The sequence below is a fragment of the Centropristis striata genome, chromosome 18 (assembly GCF_030273125.1).
Source record: "Centropristis striata isolate RG_2023a ecotype Rhode Island chromosome 18, C.striata_1.0, whole genome shotgun sequence".
In the NCBI taxonomy this organism is placed as follows: domain Eukaryota; kingdom Metazoa; phylum Chordata; class Actinopteri; order Perciformes; family Serranidae; genus Centropristis; species Centropristis striata.
The window spans coordinates 3,450,600-3,471,918 of record NC_081534.1 but is presented as its reverse complement, the minus strand read 5'-3'; the positions used below and the strand labels follow the sequence as shown (position 1 = coordinate 3,471,918).

The 21,319-nt window shown below is 39.0% G+C and overlaps 2 protein-coding genes across 2 annotated transcripts; one reads left to right on the top strand and one right to left on the bottom strand.

The window, feature by feature from the left end:
• Positions 1–261: 261 nt before the first annotated feature.
• Positions 262–10,870, bottom strand: vps18 (VPS18 core subunit of CORVET and HOPS complexes). Its single transcript, XM_059356441.1, has 9 exons — positions 10,433–10,870; positions 10,134–10,275; positions 8,749–8,840; positions 7,033–7,283; positions 5,842–6,195; positions 3,736–4,998; positions 2,794–3,003; positions 1,335–1,571; positions 262–1,215 (listed from the first exon to the last, which is right to left on the bottom strand). The coding sequence occupies exons 1-9, from the start codon at positions 10,533–10,535 to the stop codon at positions 919–921; spliced, it is 2,949 nt and encodes a 982-aa protein (XP_059212424.1). The 5' UTR covers positions 10,536–10,870; the 3' UTR covers positions 262–918.
• Positions 10,871–13,934: 3,064 nt separating this feature from the next.
• On the top strand, positions 13,935–16,614 carry rhov (ras homolog family member V). Its single transcript, XM_059356442.1, has 3 exons — positions 13,935–14,223; positions 15,022–15,080; positions 15,349–16,614. The coding sequence occupies exons 1-3, from the start codon at positions 14,019–14,021 to the stop codon at positions 15,793–15,795; spliced, it is 711 nt and encodes a 236-aa protein (XP_059212425.1). The 5' UTR covers positions 13,935–14,018; the 3' UTR covers positions 15,796–16,614.
• Positions 16,615–21,319: the final 4,705 nt, after the last annotated feature.

Below are 21,319 nucleotides of genomic sequence, written 5' to 3'. Positions count from 1 at the left end.
AGAATATTTTTAAAAATGACATACTTGTTTTTATGTATAAATGTATGAACACCTACTGCCACTTATTGTAGTAATTATGTGACACACACAAAAATATTCTTCATGGGGCTGGTATGGATCCAAACACTGCTTGCTGTCACAGTGGCCTAAACTCAAGTGTTCATTACTAAACTACCAAATGTGCTGATGTTTTCTGTACTCCTCCAGGTAGCTATATATGCCCTTCTGAGATGATATGTATTGATTTCTTTCAGTCCAGCTGATAGTTAAAATCATGTTTAATATTTATTACATTGAAACCAGAACAATGAGTCCATCCATGCTGACAAGCTTTTAATGTACCACAATTAATTTACAAAACAGTGAATACATGAATAACAGTTTGGTAATCTGCTCCATGTTAACTGTAAGATGAACACAGCGATGTAGAGTGGAGTGGCTGAACTGAGCTAATGAGACATAGGTACGATCTAAGTGCAGGTTATGTTTCAAATAGACAAAACAAGTGCGTAACCTAATGCAGTTAATAAGATGTATAGTGCAGCTATTTCTGATTTTAGCTTCCTAATTCTTTTCTGCCATAATCAGACTTTCAGGCACATTGTATATATTGTACAGCCCTGGCAATATTTTACATCACCACATCATCTTGTATCATTGGCCACAATGTCTATCTTTTACTAGTAGTCCCATACAAAGTGCAAAGGCCTTTAAATCAGCTTCAAATACTGCCAACAAAATATTATGCAGAGAACAACTGAGGCTGATACAGTTTTCAACAGTAGGCACTACCAACAGGCAATCAGGTGAAAGTCTGTATCCACTGAATGGGTCGATCCTACGGATGGTGCAGTTTCACTGACATACAAGATGATAGGCTGTCATGTCCTTTCACATTGAGAGGAGAGGAGGCCTCATTCATAGCCAGCTGGATTTCTCCTCCTCAAATTTCTGTGGGTCAATGAAAGGCTTGTCGATGGATTTTATCATCAGTTCGCCGCAGTACACGCATTCAGATGCGATGATGTCATCTATGTCTGATTTGATCTGTTCACGGCTTGTGCCTGCATTGCCCTTTCCCAGACTGGCAGTGTCTCCTTCGTCCTTGGCCACTGGGCGTTGGCGTGACTTTGAGGATTGCGCGGTTGCAGCCAGCTTTTTCTGCAGATCTTCCAGGCGGGTCTGCTTATAAGCCGTCAGGTGAGGAGTCACTTCCTAGAAGGTAGAAAAGAAAAATGAAGGAATTATGACACGGTTGTAAGTACGTTTTAAACATGATAACTGACTGAACTAATAGAATATTATGTGTTCAGCAGCATATCTCAGAAAGTTACCTGGAGCAGGCAGTCATAGTGGAACATGTGTCCACAGAGGAACAGATAGAAGGGCCTGTTTAGCAATGGGAAGTCACAAGCAGCACATTTTTCTTGGGAGTCCACTACGCCATATTTGTTTCTCATTTCCTGGATGTCTTCTCTGATGCGTTTAGCGCTCTCTGTGGCCTCCTCCATTTCCTGCTTCAGCTCCTCGATGTGCTGGTTGTACTCCTCCAGGGAGCTGCAGATGGCTTCCTGACAAACCACAATGAACAGAGATTATGTTTGTATGTTATGTTACCCATACCCTGAGTATTCTTCACATCCATTGCTTCAAGTGGAATTTAATACATGATACAAGGCACTGCAGATGACCAGGTTCATGTTTCACTGACGATCAATTAAAGACTTTTTTTTTTAAACTAGTAGTGTTAACATGTTTTTTATTCATGTGTATGTTTTATTAACTCTCTGAACCCCAAAACCCTCCTGCCGGTTTGAAAAGCATGCCTTCAAAATGACACCATTTATCTTAGAGAAAAGACATTGTCATCAAAATTTTGCAGTTTGCAGACAGTCCTTGAAACTGATCATGTGTGATAAAAGTTTCCATCAGTCAAAGTATGCAAACAGAAACTTAAAATATTGAGATTTCCTGAAAGACAAACTTTATTCTAAACATGTCTGCCAACTATGACTCAGCTGAAACCCACAGTCACATGAAAGAAAAAAAAATCTGTTAAAATTGGGCTGGCCTGCAGACTGTTTCCACAGAGCAGAGAGGACAATACAAGAGAGGTTGCACAATTAAAAATAGTTATATATATTTTTATGTGGAGCCGCCATTTTCCCTTATATTGGCAGAACTTGTGGGCACTTGGAAAAATGTTGCATATACAATCATGGAAAAATGATTAGACCACCCTTTTTATTCAATTTCCTGTTTGTTTTAATGCCTGGTACAACTAAAGGTACATTTGTTTGGACAAATATAATGATAACAACAAAAATACCTCAAAATAGTTTAATTTAAGAGCTGATATCTAGACATCTTCCATGGTTTTCTTGATAATAACCAAAATCATTATTAAAAAAACATGGAAAATGTCTAGATTTCAGCTCTTGAATTAAACTTGTATGCGCTACTTTTGTTGTTATCATTATATTTGTCCAAACAAATGTACCTTTAGTTGTACCAGGCATTAAAATGAACAAAAAATTGAAGAAAACAAAGGTGGTCTAATATTTTTTTCCACGACTGTAGATTCTATTTTATTCAAATTATTTAATTTTCAAATTTAATTATAAGCAATTCTAATGATTTGTTGCATTATACCTGTGTTATATTACACCATTAAGACATTTTAGAGTTTTCATGTTCAAGCCATGACTCTGCGGTTTCCATGGAGGCGCAGGACGCCAGCAAAAAATCTCCTGAAACTGTTTTGGGTTCAGAGGGCTTATGCTAGTTACAAACCTTAAAATGGTCAATAGTGACAAAGTCTGGGAAGAAGGGCAGGATGTCTTCAATCTTAAGCAGGTTGCAGCTGGACAGACAGTTCATGGCTTTCTTCACATCTTTCTCTTCCTGAACCACATGCCGGGCGATCTTCAGCCAAAGCTTCTTCCTCAGCTCCTCGTCGTCTTCAGGCAGGTCTGCACAGGACTTGGCTAAGTCTACATCTACCTATGGATGATAAATACATTGCAAGTTAGTGGCATTTGTCAAATTCTGTCAGATATTTAACCCTTTGATGCACAACATGGGTCTAAAGTGACCCGACAGAGTTTTTATTTTCTATATCTTTGCAATAAATTATTTTCATCATTCAGTATTCCAGGTTTTCCTCAATTAGTTTGTTTTTGATCATCATACATCCTAATTTTTTGTTTTCCTTTATTCATTTTTTAACAAAATCCCTTTTTGTGTCACAACCCTTCTAATGCACAACATGGGTCAAAAATTACCCATATCCATTTCTTAGCTAAGTAGCTTGCTAAGCTAACTACTTAGCTAACTTCTTGGCTAGGTAGCTTGCTTAGCTAACTAGTTAGCTAACTTTTTGGCTAAGTAGTTAGCTATGTAATAATACAAAAACGTTTTTTCTTCACAAAGTATGAGAGGCAAAATGGAAATAATATGTTGTTATGAAAAAACAAGATATTTAAAGAATACTTGGAATATTCAATCATAAAATAGATGAGATGAGATCAAAAGATAGAGCACGAAAGCATTAAATAACAGGAGAAATTAATGCGGGTCATTTTTGACCCATGTTGTACATTAGAAGAGGTGTCAATATGGTGTGCATCGAAGGGTTAAGGTACAAGAAATGTTTGACAATAAAACTTCAGATTCCATAGTGACTGGATGATTTGGACATGTGTTTTACAGTATACATTTACATGCAAGGCTTACTTGTAAAGCAAGATCCACTGCCTCCTCATACAGCTCCATTATCCTGTAAACCAGGACACAGGCCCGGAGGTAGCCGTTTTCTGCACACAGCCTGAGGGCGTACTTTAGGTCATAGTGGATCTCTGATGAGTGTGTACCCGCCTGCTCCAGGTACCACAGCAGGGAGTCCGGCTTGTATTTGGCATATAGTGACAGCAGGTAGTTATGGATGGCCTCCTCTGTCACGGTCAGCTCGTACACACAGAACTCCATGTAGCGGATGGTTTCACTGATCTGCTGGGTGCTGCCCATCTGGCTGTAGTTCATCAGAGCTGGGATGAGCTTCTTTGGGTCCAGCCGCTTGCCCATCTGAATCCACGCGTCCACAACTTTTTTGGGAATATGCTGCATGAGGACTGGGGAGAACTTGTAAAACAGCTTTTGATCACAGTGCTTGGAGAGAACATCCAGAGCGGCGCTGTAGTCGTCATGTTGGCAGTAGTGGGATATCACTCTCTCGTAGTCCTGCATGACGACGGAGAAGTAAACCATGTCGTCCACGTTGCCGTGGCTGGCCAGCAGGTCGTAGATGGTGCTGCGGTTGTTGAACAGGCACTCCTTGTGTTTGGAGCTGTTGAGGAATTGGCGGAACTCGTCGCGGGTCTCCTCGAAGATGATGGTGTTCCCGTCGCTCTCCAGCTGGCCGAGCCGGTTCAGGTAGAGCTCGGCGAGCCACGTGACCAGCAAGGTGATCTGTGTTCTCTCGCTCGGTTTCAAATTATTCAGTTTCTTCAGTAAGAACTCCTTCAGGGCTTCTTCTTGTTTGGCTTCGATGAACTTGAGCGCTATCTCTTCAAAGTAGTTTTGTGTCAGCGCATAGCACTTGGCACTCTCAATGTACCGCTTGTTCTGGAAGCAGTGCTCAGCCTCCTTAGCCAGCACCATGTCCATGCACTCGGGACGGTCCCGGCAGTACTCTTTGGCCAGGTCGAATTTTGTCATGCTCATGTACATCTGCCAGACGTCCCTGGACTCACGCTGGATGTGGTACCGGAAAACTGCCCGTTCAGAGTAGATCCACACCAAGCCCCCGACTGGGTCCTTGATCATCTTCTTAAGGGTCCCGAATTTGTCTGGGAACACGTCCTCATAAACCACCTGTCCATTCAGAGTGCAGATGGCCTTGACTCGGTCATGGAGCAGCAGCAGGAAGTGAAACTGTGTCAGCACAATGGAGATGGGCTTGTTGAGACTGATGTCAATGTCAGGGGTGTACTCCCATACCTGTGTGGTTGTGAGGGAGAAAATATGGAAGAAGAACATGAAGATGAAGATAAAGATAAAGACAACACAGGAGAATGTGGAGAAGACAGAACTAAACATCATTGAGAAATGCATTAGTTTAAAGTAGATTTGGGTGGATTTCCTGTTGGTCAAGTCTGGTGTACTCGCTTAAACTGGCTGGATTTTTCTGCCAACTGGCTGATCTTGTCAAATTAAAAATTAGCCTATATCAGGAATATGCTGATGATGTTAGCGATAAATCCAACTTGCATTTACAGGCTGCCTAGGTATAATAACGTCTGCCAAATATCTGCAAGACAATCCAATCCAATCCAATCCCCTTTATTTATATAGCACAATTTTAGCAAACACAAGGTTTCCAAAGTGCTGCACAAACAATAAATACATAACACAATACAAAGAGATGTAGTAAACAATAGATCAAGATAATTTAATTAACATACTATGCTTGAACTAACAGAGCCACAAGTGTCTAAAAGGCCCTATGCAATGTTTAGCCAACCTTGGCTATTAACATGAGAGAGATCTGTAGAGGTGGGAGGATGCACATGGCGCATATAATGTTTGTTTATAAGAAAGTTCAGTGTGTTTTGGGGTGATGAGAAGAGACATGGGAGTGTTAATCTCACACAAAAAAACATGTGCCAATATATCTCATTCATAGACTCACTCAGTGGTAAAAAAAAAATATATGTGCTGGTCTGGTCCGGTGTTTGGCTTTAAATCAGACCAGTTTGAACATTTTTACCATCCTAACCCTAGTTTGAAACTTTGAAGAACAAGACGTATTAAACAATATAAAACCAGACACAAAATATTTACCTGCACATCACTCAGCAGGGAGTCAGGCCTGACATAGTCCAGCTGACCATAAAGAACTCCATTACCCATCATCCAGGCGAACGCCTTAGGGGAGGTCCGGAGCTTCGAGGTGTAGAAGGTGATCTCGCTGTAGCCCATGTTAGCTGGGAACTCCTGGAAACTGGGCAGCAGGTCCTGGTTCTGGCTGAAGATGGAGCTGAAACCCTGCTGCTCCGACCCCTCGGCCACCTTACCCACAAACTGGAACAGGCGTTTGCGGGTGGTGGCGATGATGAAGTACTTGTTCTCCAGGCCTCGCTCCACCTCCAGGCAGCAGACTGGTGCAGGCCTCCCGTCCTCCTCCAGGGAGTGGACCTGTCACAGGAACAGAATAGTTGCATACCAAGAGAAGGAAGTATAATGTGTAGGTCAATGTTCTCTACAGGACCACAAAACATAAACTGTGTTTCCTTTAGAGGGAAGAGTGGCCAGCGGGAAAGTCTCAGGCCACGCCCTCTCAAATGTCCGCTCACTTTGTGTGTCTCCACTACAAAAAGGCATCGCTAACTGTGCACAGAGTGTCTGGTGCTTGTTGTAAACAAACAGAGATCACTAAGTGAACACCTCCTGCAGCAGCAGCACATACACACTGTACTCCTACAGAGCTAACTGTTAGCCTATTAGCAATTTGCAGACCGGACGCTAAGGGGCTAACATCCCCTCCGGCTCTGCAGCTGGGAGAGACTGCTGCAGGAGGACTGTGCCGCTTCGACTCCTTCTTACTCTTCTAAAGGAGCCTCCGGCCCCCGCGGCTCGTTAAGAAGAGTAAGAACGAGTCTCCAAAAGTCTCCAAAAGTTTCCAAAAACACCAGAACAAGTCGCTGGATTTGCTTTTTTAGAAAAATAGTCGCTAAATATAGCAACAAAGTCGCTAAGTTGGCAACACTGCTTCGCCGGCTTTTACAAATTGTGCGTGTTGTTCTACTTACTACGTCACATCCCGCTTAGCGATCTATCCAATCAGCAACCAGGCTTTTTTCAGGGGAGAAAAAACGGCCCTGCTCTTCGTCAGGGCCAAAAAAATTCCCGTCAAGAGACCGCTCCGGATGACTCATATTCAAATTAGGGGCATTTTGGCGAGTGAGACCCGCCTCATTCCGGGCATTGGGCTGTAGTGAAAACACCCTTTATGTATATACAAAATGACCACACCTGTCTGAAGTACTGATCGGGATTGTTGTTGAACAGGCTGCCTTCAGTTGCAGAGATCTCAGCCTCAAAGATGATGCCTTGACTGGTGCCAACCAGGATGGGTCCCGTGTTGGTCTCATTGCCCAGCAGCTTGTTCCAGCCGATGCTCTCGATGAGGTGGCCTCTCCAGCGGGACAGACTGCGCACCTTTTGCGTGTTTCTGTTGAGGTACAAACACTCACTGGTGCTCAGGCAGATCAGCAGATGGGAGCCTGCAGAGAGAAAATATGGAGGAGGATACAGCTGCTTATGAAGTCATAACCATAAGCCACAGTAATCTTTAAACAGTATGTTGGAGCTTTTAATGTGAGAGTTTAAAGGGATAGTTTGGCTGATTTAAAGTAGAGTTGTATGATTAAAAGTTAAACAGGGCTGTCTGAAAGAAAGGTAAAGTGGTCAAAATATTCTAAATTTAGCGTACACGTAGGTTGATATTGATTTTTTTTTTTTGGTTGCTAAAAATGTTTTGCTGCTGCCCCCATCCAAAGCAGTATATCATTTAGTTTCCATGTTGGTACCCCTCCCTGATTCTTTAAGCTGGGAGCATGACGACCATCACCTACTGTAGGTAATACAATATTACTAAGTACTTCATACTATCACACTTTTAAGAATCCAAACTATCCCGTTAAGGTGTTGCTGCAGTCTCTGAGATATGCTTATATAATCATTTTAAAATTATGTCTTTATAAGAATTTTGTATCAAGCCAGGCTAAGCCATACTAGGAATAAGCTGGTTATAAGGAAGACATTCCCTTGTTGTTGCACCTAATGACTACAGGATTCTCAGCAATTTGGATAATGGATCTATTGTACTGGATAGAAGAATAAGGAAATCCTGTGTCATGTACAATGACCTTTAGAATCACAGGAAGTCTAAAATTAACAATACATAAATTAGCAGGGGTGTCACAAATTAAATTCTGAATCAAAAGTCGATCAAAATAAGATTATTGAAATGAAATGCGGAATCGGAAATAGCTAAACTTTGACCATAGTGTGGTACATTCCAGAGAACTATGGCAGCTATATCACACTTTATAACATGTAACCTTTGTTTTTAAAGAATACTTTGAAGATGTGAACGATAGTTGTCACAGCATAAAGGCAATGATCTATTGTTTTTTTACAACTCAAGACTCAATAGCCTTAACCCTCGTGTCCTCCTGGGGTCCTTTTTGACCCCAAACAACATACGATTTAACATACGATTAATATAGGTTAACTTTCATAGAATTGCTTGAAAGCATAATGTGCCCCTCTGCATTCTATATAGATAATATAAATTTCAACTTTCTTTGTACATTTTACGTGTTTTATAATTTTTTATAGCACCCATCCTCCTCAGGGGTCAAAAAGGACCCTATGACATTAGACTGGTTTTAGGACATGTAGAAAAAAATGTATTACCAACTTTTTTTTTCACCTTTTAAGGCAACTCATGACCAACAAATGGATATGGAATTGATTTCTCTTGAAATGAGGCCTAATTTTGTATATTTGACTAAAAATTGACCAATAATAATGAAAGAAATATGAAAATGATATATCAATTTCTTGGTCATGAGAAAAAAAAGTCCTAAAAACAGTCATGGGGTCCTTTTTGACCCCTTAGGAGCATGGGTGTATAGTTGACGAGAGGAGTACACATTATGGTATTATTATGGTTTTTCTCACCGGTGGGGTCCAGGAACAGTCTGTGCACTTTACTTTCATCTTTCCTTCCTAATTCAATCTGATTGGGCTGATCTGGTTTGGCCAAATCAATCCTGTACAGAACAGAACATGAAACATTAACATCTGCATCTCCAATAAACAGTTAACAACTGATGAGTATAAATCACAGTGAAGAACTCAAACTAAACCAGACTAAACCATATGAACAGTGGTGGAAGAAGTATTCAGATTCCTTACTTAAATAAAAGTACTAATACCACACTGCAGAAAAACTCCTCTACAAGTAAAAGTACTGTATTTAAAAATGACTTAAGTAAAAGTACATACGTATTAGCATCAAAATGTACTTATTTATCAAAAGTAAAAGTACTCGTTATGCAGAATGGACCCACTCAGATTGTTTTATATATTCTAAATATATTATTACGTTATTTGTATTGATGCATTTATGTAAGCAGTTTAATTTTGTAAAGATATGACTCATTGTATCTACTTAATATACTGTTATGAGGTTTAAAAATAAAATAAAATTTTAAAAAAGTCAAATCACTTTAAATTGATCATGTTTTTTTAATGTTAAATCTTGACCTGAAAAGTAACTAAAGCTGTCAGCTAAATGTAGTGGAGTAGAAGTATAAAGTTACATAAAATGGAAATACAGTAAAGTACAAGAACCTCAAAACTGTACTTAACCCTCCTGTTGTCCTCGGGTCAAGGAAGGAAGAAGAGGGAAGGACGCAAAGGGAAGTAAAAAAGGATGGAGGAAAGAAGGAAGGAAAGAAAGAAGGATGGAGGAAGGAAAGAAGAGAGGAGGAAAAGGAGAAAGAATGGAAAGGAGAGAGAAAGGAAGGAAAAAATAAAGAAGGAAGGAGGGAGAAAAGGAGGGAGGCAGGAAGGAAAGAGGGCAGAAAGGAGGGAGGAAGGAAGGAAAGAGGGCAGAAAGAAAGAAAGAAAAAGAAAGAAAGAAAGAAAGAAAGGAAAGGGGGGCGAGGGAAGGGAAGAAGGAAGGAGGATAGAGGAAGGAATGGAGGCGGGAGGGATGAAAGAAGGAAGGAAGGAGGAAAGGAGAGGAAATCAGGAGGAAGGAAAGAAGAGAGAAAGGAAAGGAGACAGCGGAAGGAGGAAAGAAAAGAAGGGAAGGACCGAGGAAAGGAAGGAAAGAAAGAAAGAAAGAAAGGAGGGGCGAGGGAAGGAAAGAAGGAAGGAAGGAGGAAAGAAGAGAGGAAGACAGGAGGAGGGAGGAAAGAAGGAATAGTCAAAACAGATTGGGTCAATTTGACCCGGAAGGACGACAGGAGGGTTAAGTACAGTACTTGAGTAGATGTACTTAGTTACTTCCCACCACTGCATATGAACATTACTGACCAACACTAAGTGATATGTACCTCAGCAGGGTGTCCTTCCCCAGACTCATGCATAGCTGATTGTTGCAGACTGAGAGGTGGTTGATCTTCTCGGGTGGAGTAAAATCGATCCTTTGCTTGTTGAATATCGGTTTCTCTTCCTCGAGTCTCACATTCACAAAGCCTATGTTGGGGAGGAAGTACAGCCAGTTATAACACCAAGTCAACAAAAGCACTGCAGACAGTATTTTGGTGTTAGCTTTACTCTTTTACAGCAATAATAACAACGTTATAGCATCCTTGCATGTATCTATAACCTCCAGACAGGAGCAGGCTCCTACCTGAATGTGCTATCCCGATGTTGGCTGTTGACAGGCGGCTGTGCTGCTGAGCACTCTGCCTGGTGTTCTGAGAGTCCTCGTACTCGTCTAGAATTGAAGCCATGGCTCAGTGAAGCTTATTTGACCTTATTTTACTACCTGTAAACTGGTTTTTAACAGATATATAATGACTGGCGAAGACACAGCCCTAGTTCGACATGACTGAATAGCGACCTGACGTCAGCTAACGCAGCTTCCACGCGTTAAGGGCACGAGACAGTACCTCCTCTGTCCGCGTGCGTCTACATTTAGGACCAGTGTCTATGCTATAATATCTTACTGCAGCAGTCAACGTGAGAATATATTAAATATCAATTATTCATGCTAAAATGACAGCTAGCTTAGCTTCCGATAAAGCACCACAGAGCGGACGCGGATAATCAGGTGACACGACACATGAGATCATGTGATCACATTTGGTGTAGTGCTCCTCTCCGCCACTGGGGGGCGCTGCTGGTCCACTTAGAGCCAGTGGCTGCTGGTGAGATGGTGACAGTGGTGGAAGTAGATAGATAGATAGATAGATAGATAGATAGATAGATAGATAGATAGATAGATAGATAGATAGATAGATAGATAGATAGATAGATAGATAGATAGATAGATAGATAGATAGATAGATAGATAGATAGATAGATAGATAGATAGATAGATAGATAGATAGATAGATAGATAGATAGATAGATAGATAGATAGATAGATAGATAGATAGATAGGTAGACTTTATTTATCCCAAGCTGGGAAATTACAGTGTAGCAGCAGCATTACACACATAGACAATGACAATTAAATAAAAAGAACAACCTAGGCATACTTCAAGCAATAAAATATAAAAATACAATAAAACATAAAGTGTCTAAAGAAGGAGTATGTATTAAGGAGTAGAATTCCAGTGCAGAATAAATATGAATATACAGTATAAAAATGTTGGTGCTATGAAACAAATAAGGTGCAATGAACAGTGTGCATAAAGAACACATAAAGTGCATAGACAGTATGTAATGAACCAGGCTATTATTTATTTATTATTGTACAGTGACCAGGCTATTATTTATTATTTTACAGTGTACAATAATAAACAGTGTACAGTGTACAGTGTACAGTGTAAGAAGTATTCACATCTTTATTCCATCTGTTGATCAGGGAGCTACACTACTGGTCAAAAGTTTTAGAACACACCAACTTTTCCAGAATTTAATTGAAAATGATGCAGTTTAATGCCTCAGTGTACTCTGAAATGAATGCACATTTGCAACATTTAAAATTCTTTATTGAGCATGATAGTGTTTTGAAAGTAAAAAAAAGATTCAAAATCACATTTTATGTTGGACTAAAGGACTAAAAAAAGACACAAAATGACCAAAAAAAGACACTAAAAGTCACAAAATGACTTACAAAGACTTGAAAAGAATTCAAAAATGGACAAGACTCCATAGAGTTAAGTTGTTAAGCCATTTCTTGTTCCCTGAAAAAAAAAAAGGCCTACTTGTATAATTCTGAAATGTACATTATTTTCCAGTTTTGGTTACCCTTACCTTTTTTTATTTACCTCTGGCAGTTCACCACTTACCTCTGTACCATTTCAAGCTGTTCATTTGACGTGAACTGCTTGAATTTCAATACAAAAATTGAAAAATTGGGGTGTTCTAAAACTTTTGACCGGTAGTTTATGTTTTATCTACACTAACATTGGCCTACCTTTATTTATTTATTAACAAGCTGAGGAAACCAATTCAAAGTGCTGTTTTGTGTGAATTATTCACATTTTTAGAGATTTACAGTCTTTCAAATGTGCAAATTGTACATGTAAATAGACAGTTGTATTGTTTGTAATTGTATTGTTTTGTTTTATTTTTTACATTTAACATTATCCAAGATGTTTTATAAGTAAGAACTGTTCTTAAATAGTATTTGGAAAGATAATTATTTTTTTATAGGCCCTGTGGGTCCCTGTCAGCTGCACACTTTGACAAAATGAATAATCAGACTTAAAGCTGAGTTTGTGCTGAAGAAATAATATCATGCATGTGACATGAGGACAATTTAAAAGCTTAAAAGCTGCAAAAAATAAATGCACAGAAAGTCTGCAAAGTCAAAATTGACTCCTGAGGGTGAACTAAAAGTAGATACTACAGTGTAAGAATAATATGTTACATTCAAAATATTATTTGAGTAAATGTAGGCATCAAAAGTTTCAGCATCAAAGTGTACTTAAAATATAACTAGTCATTATACAGGATGACTCATATCAGAGTAAAACATATTGGATTGTTTAATTATAATAATTGATGAATTAGTGTTAATTACTTTAATAAGGCAGCTTATACAGGTTGAAGTACTTTAATGACTTTATATTAAACTAGTGGGGACAGTAACCTTTAATAATACATCACAGTTTCTTTATTGACTTTTATTTCTTTTTTTAACAATCTGGAAAGTAACTGGTATACCATCAAATAAATATAGTGGAGTAAAAAGTACAATACTGGGTTTCAGAATGTAGTGAAGTAGAAGTATAAAGTAGCATAAAATTGAAGTACTTAATAAGTAATTAACCTCAATTGCACATAAGTACAGTACTTGATTAAATGCATTTAACTACTTTCTACCACCCAATGTTGGGAATTCAGTTGAACAGAAAATTACTATTGAAAAAACTCCTATGTGCATCAGTGACAATACTATTTTCCCTAATTAGTATTGATTTAATGCACTATGCCGTTCATTGATTTTATCATTGATTGTAAAAACCATTGCAGTACAGATCCTTGCTATGTGAGTGGCAAAATATAAATAAATAAACATTAAAAATCATAGGTACAATATAGTTAATTATAATAATTATAGTTTTGAAAACTACAGTAAAGTTACACATTACTGAGTACACTCTGAATATGTATGCTTCATATTTTTATTGCATATGCTCTTTTCAATTCTAATTTGTTCGCAGCATTGTGCAAAAGAAAAAAATACACCCTTATTTACAACAAACATAAAGTCCCTTTTTCGGTTGTCACAGCAGTCCGATATTCAAGTACAATAAAATACAATAGAATAAAATACTGAGGTAGCATAAATAAAAACAACAATAGAAAAAAACACAGAATAGAACAAGGACACTTAAGAAGTTAAAAAAGAGAGCATCAGTTGGTAGGATGGTTGGCAAGATGATGGTAATAATTAAACTGGTGATATGATGCAACAATGCTATATTGACTAGACTATCCATCTATCTATCTATCTATCTATCTATCTATCTATCTATCTATCTATCTATCTGTCTGTCTGTCTGTCTGTCTGTCTATCTATCTATCTGTCTGTCTGTCTATCTATCTATCTATCTATGGTTTCTCAGTGGGAGTGTCTATGTAAATCTCAACCTGTCTGAGCACTAAGTTCCCGCCCCGCACATGTCTCCCGTCAGTCAGAACAGGACAGACAACCTTGCGGTGTGACAGTCTAGCAGCTCACTCTCAGTATCTCGTCTCACACAGATCAGTAACCAGGACAGTCTGACTGCATTCACAAGTTTAATGTGCGGCTCGACATGCCACCTCACATGGATTACTTCTCCCACGAGTCCCGAGTCCCTTCCGCTTGCGGGCTGACCCGGGAGGATGAGCTGGAGCCCGGGGTCATCAGCTGTATGCTGGTCGGGGACGGAGCCGTCGGAAAGACCAGCATGATAATCAGCTACACCTCCAATGGATACCCGACAGAATACCAACAGACCGGCTTTGATGTCTTCTCTGGTGAGTTACTGACTGCAGCAGCTGGACTTATTACTCATTTATAAATTGACAACATAATTACAAGGAGACATTACATTTACATTTAGTCATTTAGCAGACGCTTTTATCCAAAGCGACTTACAGGAAGAGTAAAAACAAGCAATCAAGGTATAATGCAATAATAATTAGTGCATCAATAAGTGCTAGTGACAATTATTTGAGGAGTAGAATTATCGTGTGGTGCATTAGTTTTATTAAGCGCAAGGGTGGCATTTATTTATTTATTTATTTATTTATTTATTATGTGTGCTGGTGTGTTTTCTGTAGGACTGTGTTTACTGACGCTGATACAACACGGGTTTAACTTAAAACATGTGTAGGGCTGAAACAATTAATCGATTAATCAGCCGATTTTTTTCTCGATTAATCGCTTGGTGTTTAAAATGTTATGAGGTAGTGAAAAAAAAATCTATCCCAGTTTCTTAAAGTCGAATGTGATGTTTTTAAATGTGTTGTTTTGTCAATCCAAAAAAAAAAAAAAAATCATATTAATATGATAGCCTATATAACTGAAAAAGCAGCAAATCTCCATAATTGAATGTCTGAACAGAATTTTAGGCAATTTCTGCATGAGATATTATATCAACAATTAATCACAAAATATTTGGCAATTTTTTTGATTGACTAATAAATCACTCAACTGATGTTGCAGCTCTTAAACATTTTGATATGTGCATTTATGTGATGTACTTTAGAATATGTTTGAAATAAGGTGAACTGAATGGATACTAACTGAATAATGTTACTGTTTTCCAACAGGTCAGGTCCAAGTAGAAGGATCTCCGGTTAAAGTTCAGCTTGTGGACACTGCTGGACAGGTGAGACTATTAATTGATCATAAAAAACATAAAATCCCTATTGTTAATATGGCATACATTTTTTTTTCTTCGTGTAATGAGAGATGAAGTATGACGGCACAAAACTTAATTGCTTCATCCAGTATGTGACTCAGTAACATTGTTTCGCCCTGACTGTTAATAGATTATCTTTCATCATACTTTAGTGAGTCAGTTTCAGTCTTAAATCATGTCTGCACATATTTTGCTTGGCTCTAACCCGTGCTTTCTGTCTCCATGTTCCCTTCAGGAGGAATTTGATGAATTCAGAGCTCTGTCCTATGCCCACACAGACGTCTTCATCCTGTGCTTCAGCATGGTCAACCCCACTTCCTTTCACAACATCACCAAGAAGTGGGTCCCAGAGATCCGGGCGTATAACCCGTCCTCGCCTATCGTTCTCGTCGGGACTCAGTCGGACCTCCTGCTGGACGTGAACGTCCTAATCAACCTGGACCGATCTAACGTCAAACCCATCCTCAGCTCCCGAGCCCGGAGCATGGCGGACAAAATCAGGGCCACAGACTACATTGAGTGTTCCTCACTCACGCAAAAGAACTTGAAGGAGGCGTTTGACTCGGCTATCTTTGCCGCCATTAAGAACAAAACCCGCAAATCCAAGAAGAGGAGGTTCTCTGACAGGCGCACTAAAGCTTTCTCCAGGTGCAGCTGGAAGAAGTTCTTCTGCTTTGTCTAAACTTATAAACTGACTGCTGACCCTGTGGGTTGTGGACAAAACTTTAATTTATTTAAATATTTTACTTGTGTCACAGTTTTAATCTGTGTGGCATCCTTCCCTGTTATGAGTTTGGCTTATTTTACTCTGGGATGCCAAATGGTGCAAGGGGAAACAGTACATGAGGACAGTGAGCTTTGGAAAGTAACATCTGTGGATTCTGGGCCAGACAGGGTCTGCTTTCACACTTCGACAAGCAGAAGTGCTATTTACATTATATTCAAATGCTTAATTGATCCAGGGCAATAAAAAAAACACATGCTACATATAAAAATCACAGTGTATGCTTTGACAGAAGCAGGACAGTGAATTGGGACTTTAAAGCAGCCACGGAGAGAAAACACAGGCCGTCATGTAAATGTGGTGAATTTGCATGGTGTGTTCTGCCACCAGCTGCAGGCTTTAATGTAAGCAAGAGAGAAACAGAAAGTGTCCGGGGTTGTGTTTGAGCAGATGGGCGTTAGCTGCTTCTCTTCTCTCAGTTCTCTGGCTACACCAGCCTATTTATATGCAGCAGCTGCAAGTTCAGGTTGCAGTGCAACGTGCCGCATTCTTACCTGTGTGTGAAAGCTCCCTGGCTGGTTTTGAGCTGGTATTTTCTCACCTTCCAACTAGTTCATCAACTGACAATCTTATCACCACGGACATTTACCTTTTTAATTGGATTTTTTATCAATTGAACACAGGATGGTTTGTTTGTAACAAATCAGAAACAAATCTATTTCCTTTGTCTTAATTCTCAGATTGGCACAGGTATTTGTTGAATATCCTCTTGTCTGAGGTGAAAGGTTGCAAGGGAGCGGTAACCTTTGGCTCTTTGTCCCACTTTTCCAATCTATCTGCATCTGTAAAAGCAAGCACTGCAGGAGTCTTGACTTCCACCCTGCTGATCCTCCCACCACCACCCGCGTTTTCAATTCCCCTCTCTTTGTTTACGAGCTCAATACACTCCTTATCTCCTCAATAGCCCACTGTGTACAGAGTTAGATGCAAAACAGCTTCTTCTTTAATGTAAGTGTAAATTAATACACTTTTAAAAAGCGTTGTCTCTGTGATGCATGTGCTAAAGAAAGTCAGATTTTGCACTCCAGTGTAAACAGGGAGAGAACTTTACTATACTTCTTGTGGAAGTCAGCTTAATGTTTTTGCTATTCTGTTTGTTAAAACAGTTACTTACATGTTTATATATATATGAAATTTGAGATAAGACATGGATTTTAAATGCATTAATATACTCCATATGTTTTGTTACATATTGTCACTAATCTCACTAACTCTTACATCTCCTTCTCTAACCTGTGTGTCTTTTTACACGTGGGAGTGATGTGATGCAAATAAATGAAGTGCAAATTATAGCTTCTGTGTTATGTGTATTTTTAGAACAACTCGCCTGAGATGTTATAACCATGCAACTCGCAAGCGATCACTTACCAAGACTGATCGTAGTGACTGCTTTACATTCAGGGAAGAGTTTTAAAAAGAGAAGCACTAAAAGCAGAGAGCTCTGTTCTCTGTAGGGAGTCTGAATAATCCTCATCAGCACCCCAGGTACTTTTCCTGAACCATCTCTCACTGCAAGGATATGATAAGTAACCTCTGGTGTCCAGCTGTGCCCCGGCTCGGCCAATTCTAATGCAATCCACATGAGTGCTGACGGGGTTTGGCAGTGCCATGCTGTGACTGATGGCTGTGTCTGATTGTGAAAGGGCTAGAGATATTAGAGAGTGGGATTGAGTCAAATTCACTGATTGAGAATACACAGTAGCAGTGTGCTGGTTTATCACAACAATGGAGTGAGCAACATCATTGACATTTGTCTGAAAAGTGTGAGTATGAAAAAAAAGCACAAAAAAAAGGCTGTTATATTGTTCTTTTTTTAGCCCGAAGCCTCTTTCACACCTGTACTGCAGCGCTGAATTCATCAAGAGGGGATTTATGCGAGAAAGCAAATGTCTAAATCAGTTGGAGCGGACATTACATAGCATGGACATTATAAAGTCAGTTTTATGTCCAATATAGCTTGTGTGTGACTCGAGCTGGTCATTGTCTGGAGAATCCATAGTTACGTTTCTATCATGTGACTGCCACAAAAGAATACAAACATCTGAAAGTAAAGGGGTCACGATCCTGAAGACGGCAATGAGATTCAGCCAAATTCATCAGACAGGTTTAAGGAACGGCTATAGACTGGGTTGTTTATGACTCAGTGACCAAATGACAAACCAGCTACGTGACCGTGAATCTGCAGCGCACTTATTGTCTCATGTCCTGCTTCCTGCAGGCACCACTCCTCCCTTAAACCAACCTTTCCAGTAGGTGAGAACACATCTGACACTGAAAATCTCCTGTTGTGTACTAAATGTGTCATAGGGTAACCCTGGACAATGTCTGCAGAATCAGGTCTGGACATTGTTTGGAGTTCATATGAGAAAATGGCTAAAAAAACCCATCTTAAGGTATTCTAGTAGACTGAGTTCTGTAGAAATGACATATATTCTATGTCTGACCTTAACCCATTGAAGCCTGGAAAGCGTATACGTCGTTTTGTAGTATTTGTATAAGCTCTCAAATACTTTTTTAATTTAATTTCTATCTGCTACAGAGGCTGAAAAATCTATTATTTAGTAGAAGCGTTGACACTTCTGTTGAATTTCCAGAAAAACTTCAGGTTTTAGGGGCTTATTTTAAAATCGCCCAGAGGTTTTACAGGCGTTTTAGGCGTCAATGGGTTAAGGTGACCCCTTCATCTCCCTGGATTTATTGCATTTTCCCCCATTAAAGGTTTTTTGGAAGTTTTTTTAAAAATCAAAAGTAAGGGGCCAAAGGACTGAAGGCATCTTAGACTGTACAGGGTATAAAATCCTCATAGGCAAAATTGTAATTGGTGATATTGGGCTGTATGTAAAAAAAACTTCACTTGACTTCACTTGAACATGACAGGGAGAGATAAACAGATCAGAACAGAACAGAACAGAGAGAGGTTGCAAAACACTTGTGGAGCCGACAGCTCTGCAGTGCATGTGTTGAGAACAGGGTGGATGAGTCACAGATGAGCGAGAGGAGAGAAAAAAAAGCACACACTCCCACCAATACATCAGCAATCTGTTTGTCATTAGTCAGTGTGGCGTCCATCATGCATCATGTGTCAGGGTTCTGTTTGAACGTCTGTTATCAATGGGTTAAAGTGGCACATCCTTCGTCTCGGCCTAATGACCCCGTATGGAGAGGTCACGGAGAGGAGCCGGTGTTTGTCATCCGACTCCGCTGACGCAGTTGGACCAGTGATGAACTTTGAGTTGACCCTCAGGGACCAGTTGTGCCAGACAAGAGACAAGACAGCTTAACCCATAAGAACCCAGATCCAGTTATCCCTAAAGGGAAATTATGGGGGATATACAACAGAACAAGTGGACCACATAGAACACATTTATTATGTTGTTTTTTTTAATTACTACCCATAAATGTCAAAGATCTGTGATGTGACATAAATGTTACTGTTAGAGCCATTTTGTACATTGTAGAGAAGCTGATAAATAATTCAGATTTGTATTTCATAAGTTTATAGTTCTTTATTGAGGTTGTAGGAATGCCTATTGGTTCGTAGGAATTGCACTCTTATTATTGGCTGAGATGTGTGTGCGTTTATGGTATTTGTTTATGAGATTTTTGATTTTAAAATTTAAAAAAAAACTAGACACATTTCCTGTTTACAGAAACACAAATTTGCCTTTTTCTTTGGATTTCCACAACCTTTATCAAAATTGTGACTTTAATAGTGCTGTTTAACAACAAATTATTTTTCAGATTTATTTTTATGTAAGTCACAAATAATAATCCATCAATAATAAATAAAAGCAAATAACCATTTGCCTTTTTGTTTGCATGTCCATAACATATATCAAAATTGTGACTTTAATTTGTTCAGGAAATATGGTCAGGACAAGTTAAATGCAATACAGGACACCATATTAAAGGATTAGACTTGTTAAATGGGTTTAAACTTAAGTACCAAAAAATAATATTTTTGAAATTAGCTTCTTTTTTAGATTTCTGTTGCCAGTCACACCCAAGATATAAAGTGTTCTTTACACGGGTGTCACCATGGGTTCTTATGGGTTAATCAACTGCCTTTTAAGAAATGTCAAAAGCATAAAAGTATTAAAAACTGCTCTATTGAGCTTTTTTAACAGTGCATGAAATGACATGTGCATGATGTAAAATGGCTTTCTTTCTTGTAGTGTTGAACTCCTCTGTGGAGCTTTTTAGCACCTTCCAAGTAATAGTTTTGAGTATTTTTTACAGCCTGAAACTTTATTGTTTTTGTTCACTCTTCCCAGTTTCAGGAGCATTGTTTTCAGATGCAACAGTTTCTAGAAAAAGGCTCCAAATAGCCAGCACCATAACACAGGAGAGCATTTAACAGCTAACGAGCCAGATAGCTCCCTCAGTATTTTTTTTACATTTGAATGAATGCTAATGTTGCCATGAAACCCTCTAATTGGCCAAATGAATGGGAGCACTATCTGTGCAGAGTCCTCTGTTCCCCAGATCAATATTCTGCTAACACACTTTAACCATCCTGTTAAGTTTTGGTAACTAACTTTTCAAAGAACATATTCTCAGTTCCTGTTATGTGCTAAAGAGATGATAACCCCAACAAATCACCATATCCTACCTTTTAACTTTTTAATATCCTTCTTTTAATATGGCAATGTTTAAAAGAAAATAGTTTTACTGTTAATATTAAGATAGAAATGACAAGGAATGTATATAACAGAAGAAAGACTGATTATTAATTCATTCATTCATTCATTCATGATTTCATTCATCAATACAAATATATTAGGGAAATATATAATAATAAGCTGTATGTTTGAGTTTTGATATTTACCATCATAATGTATATGGGGGCATGGCATGGAGTTTGGGAGCCCCTGTTCTAACCAATGCCTTAATATCAGCCATAAAGGGGAAACAGACTTCTGCAGAACTATTTTTTTTATTTTTTTTTAACCCCAGGTTAGCCAAATTTATTTGAGGATTATAATATTGAAGTGTTGTAAGATTATCACCCACATATTCATCACAGGTTCAATTTGACTGACTCTATTGTATGCACTGTATTTCCATACACCCTGTTTCCTTATACAAGAAGGGATTGATGACTTGTTTACTAATGTTTCCTGCTACATCCCATATCTCAAGCAAATTTTTGCTAAGTGTGATGTCATTGTGGCAGCAAAATTTGTAATAAATTAACACAATCACAAACAAGACCACAGTTAGAAGTGGCCGGAGTGTCCCTTTAAATATGGACAGGCGTGTTAAAGCCTTGAGGTATTTTGAGGTCTCACAATAAGTCGGTGTAACACTTTGAAATATGATAGCTGTTAATCAAAAGGTTTACACTGTGTGTGTCTGTGTTTTGCCGAAGGTAAAGGATGTTCAGGCTTGTGTGAGGGCAGATGAAGGTCAGGAGCACCAC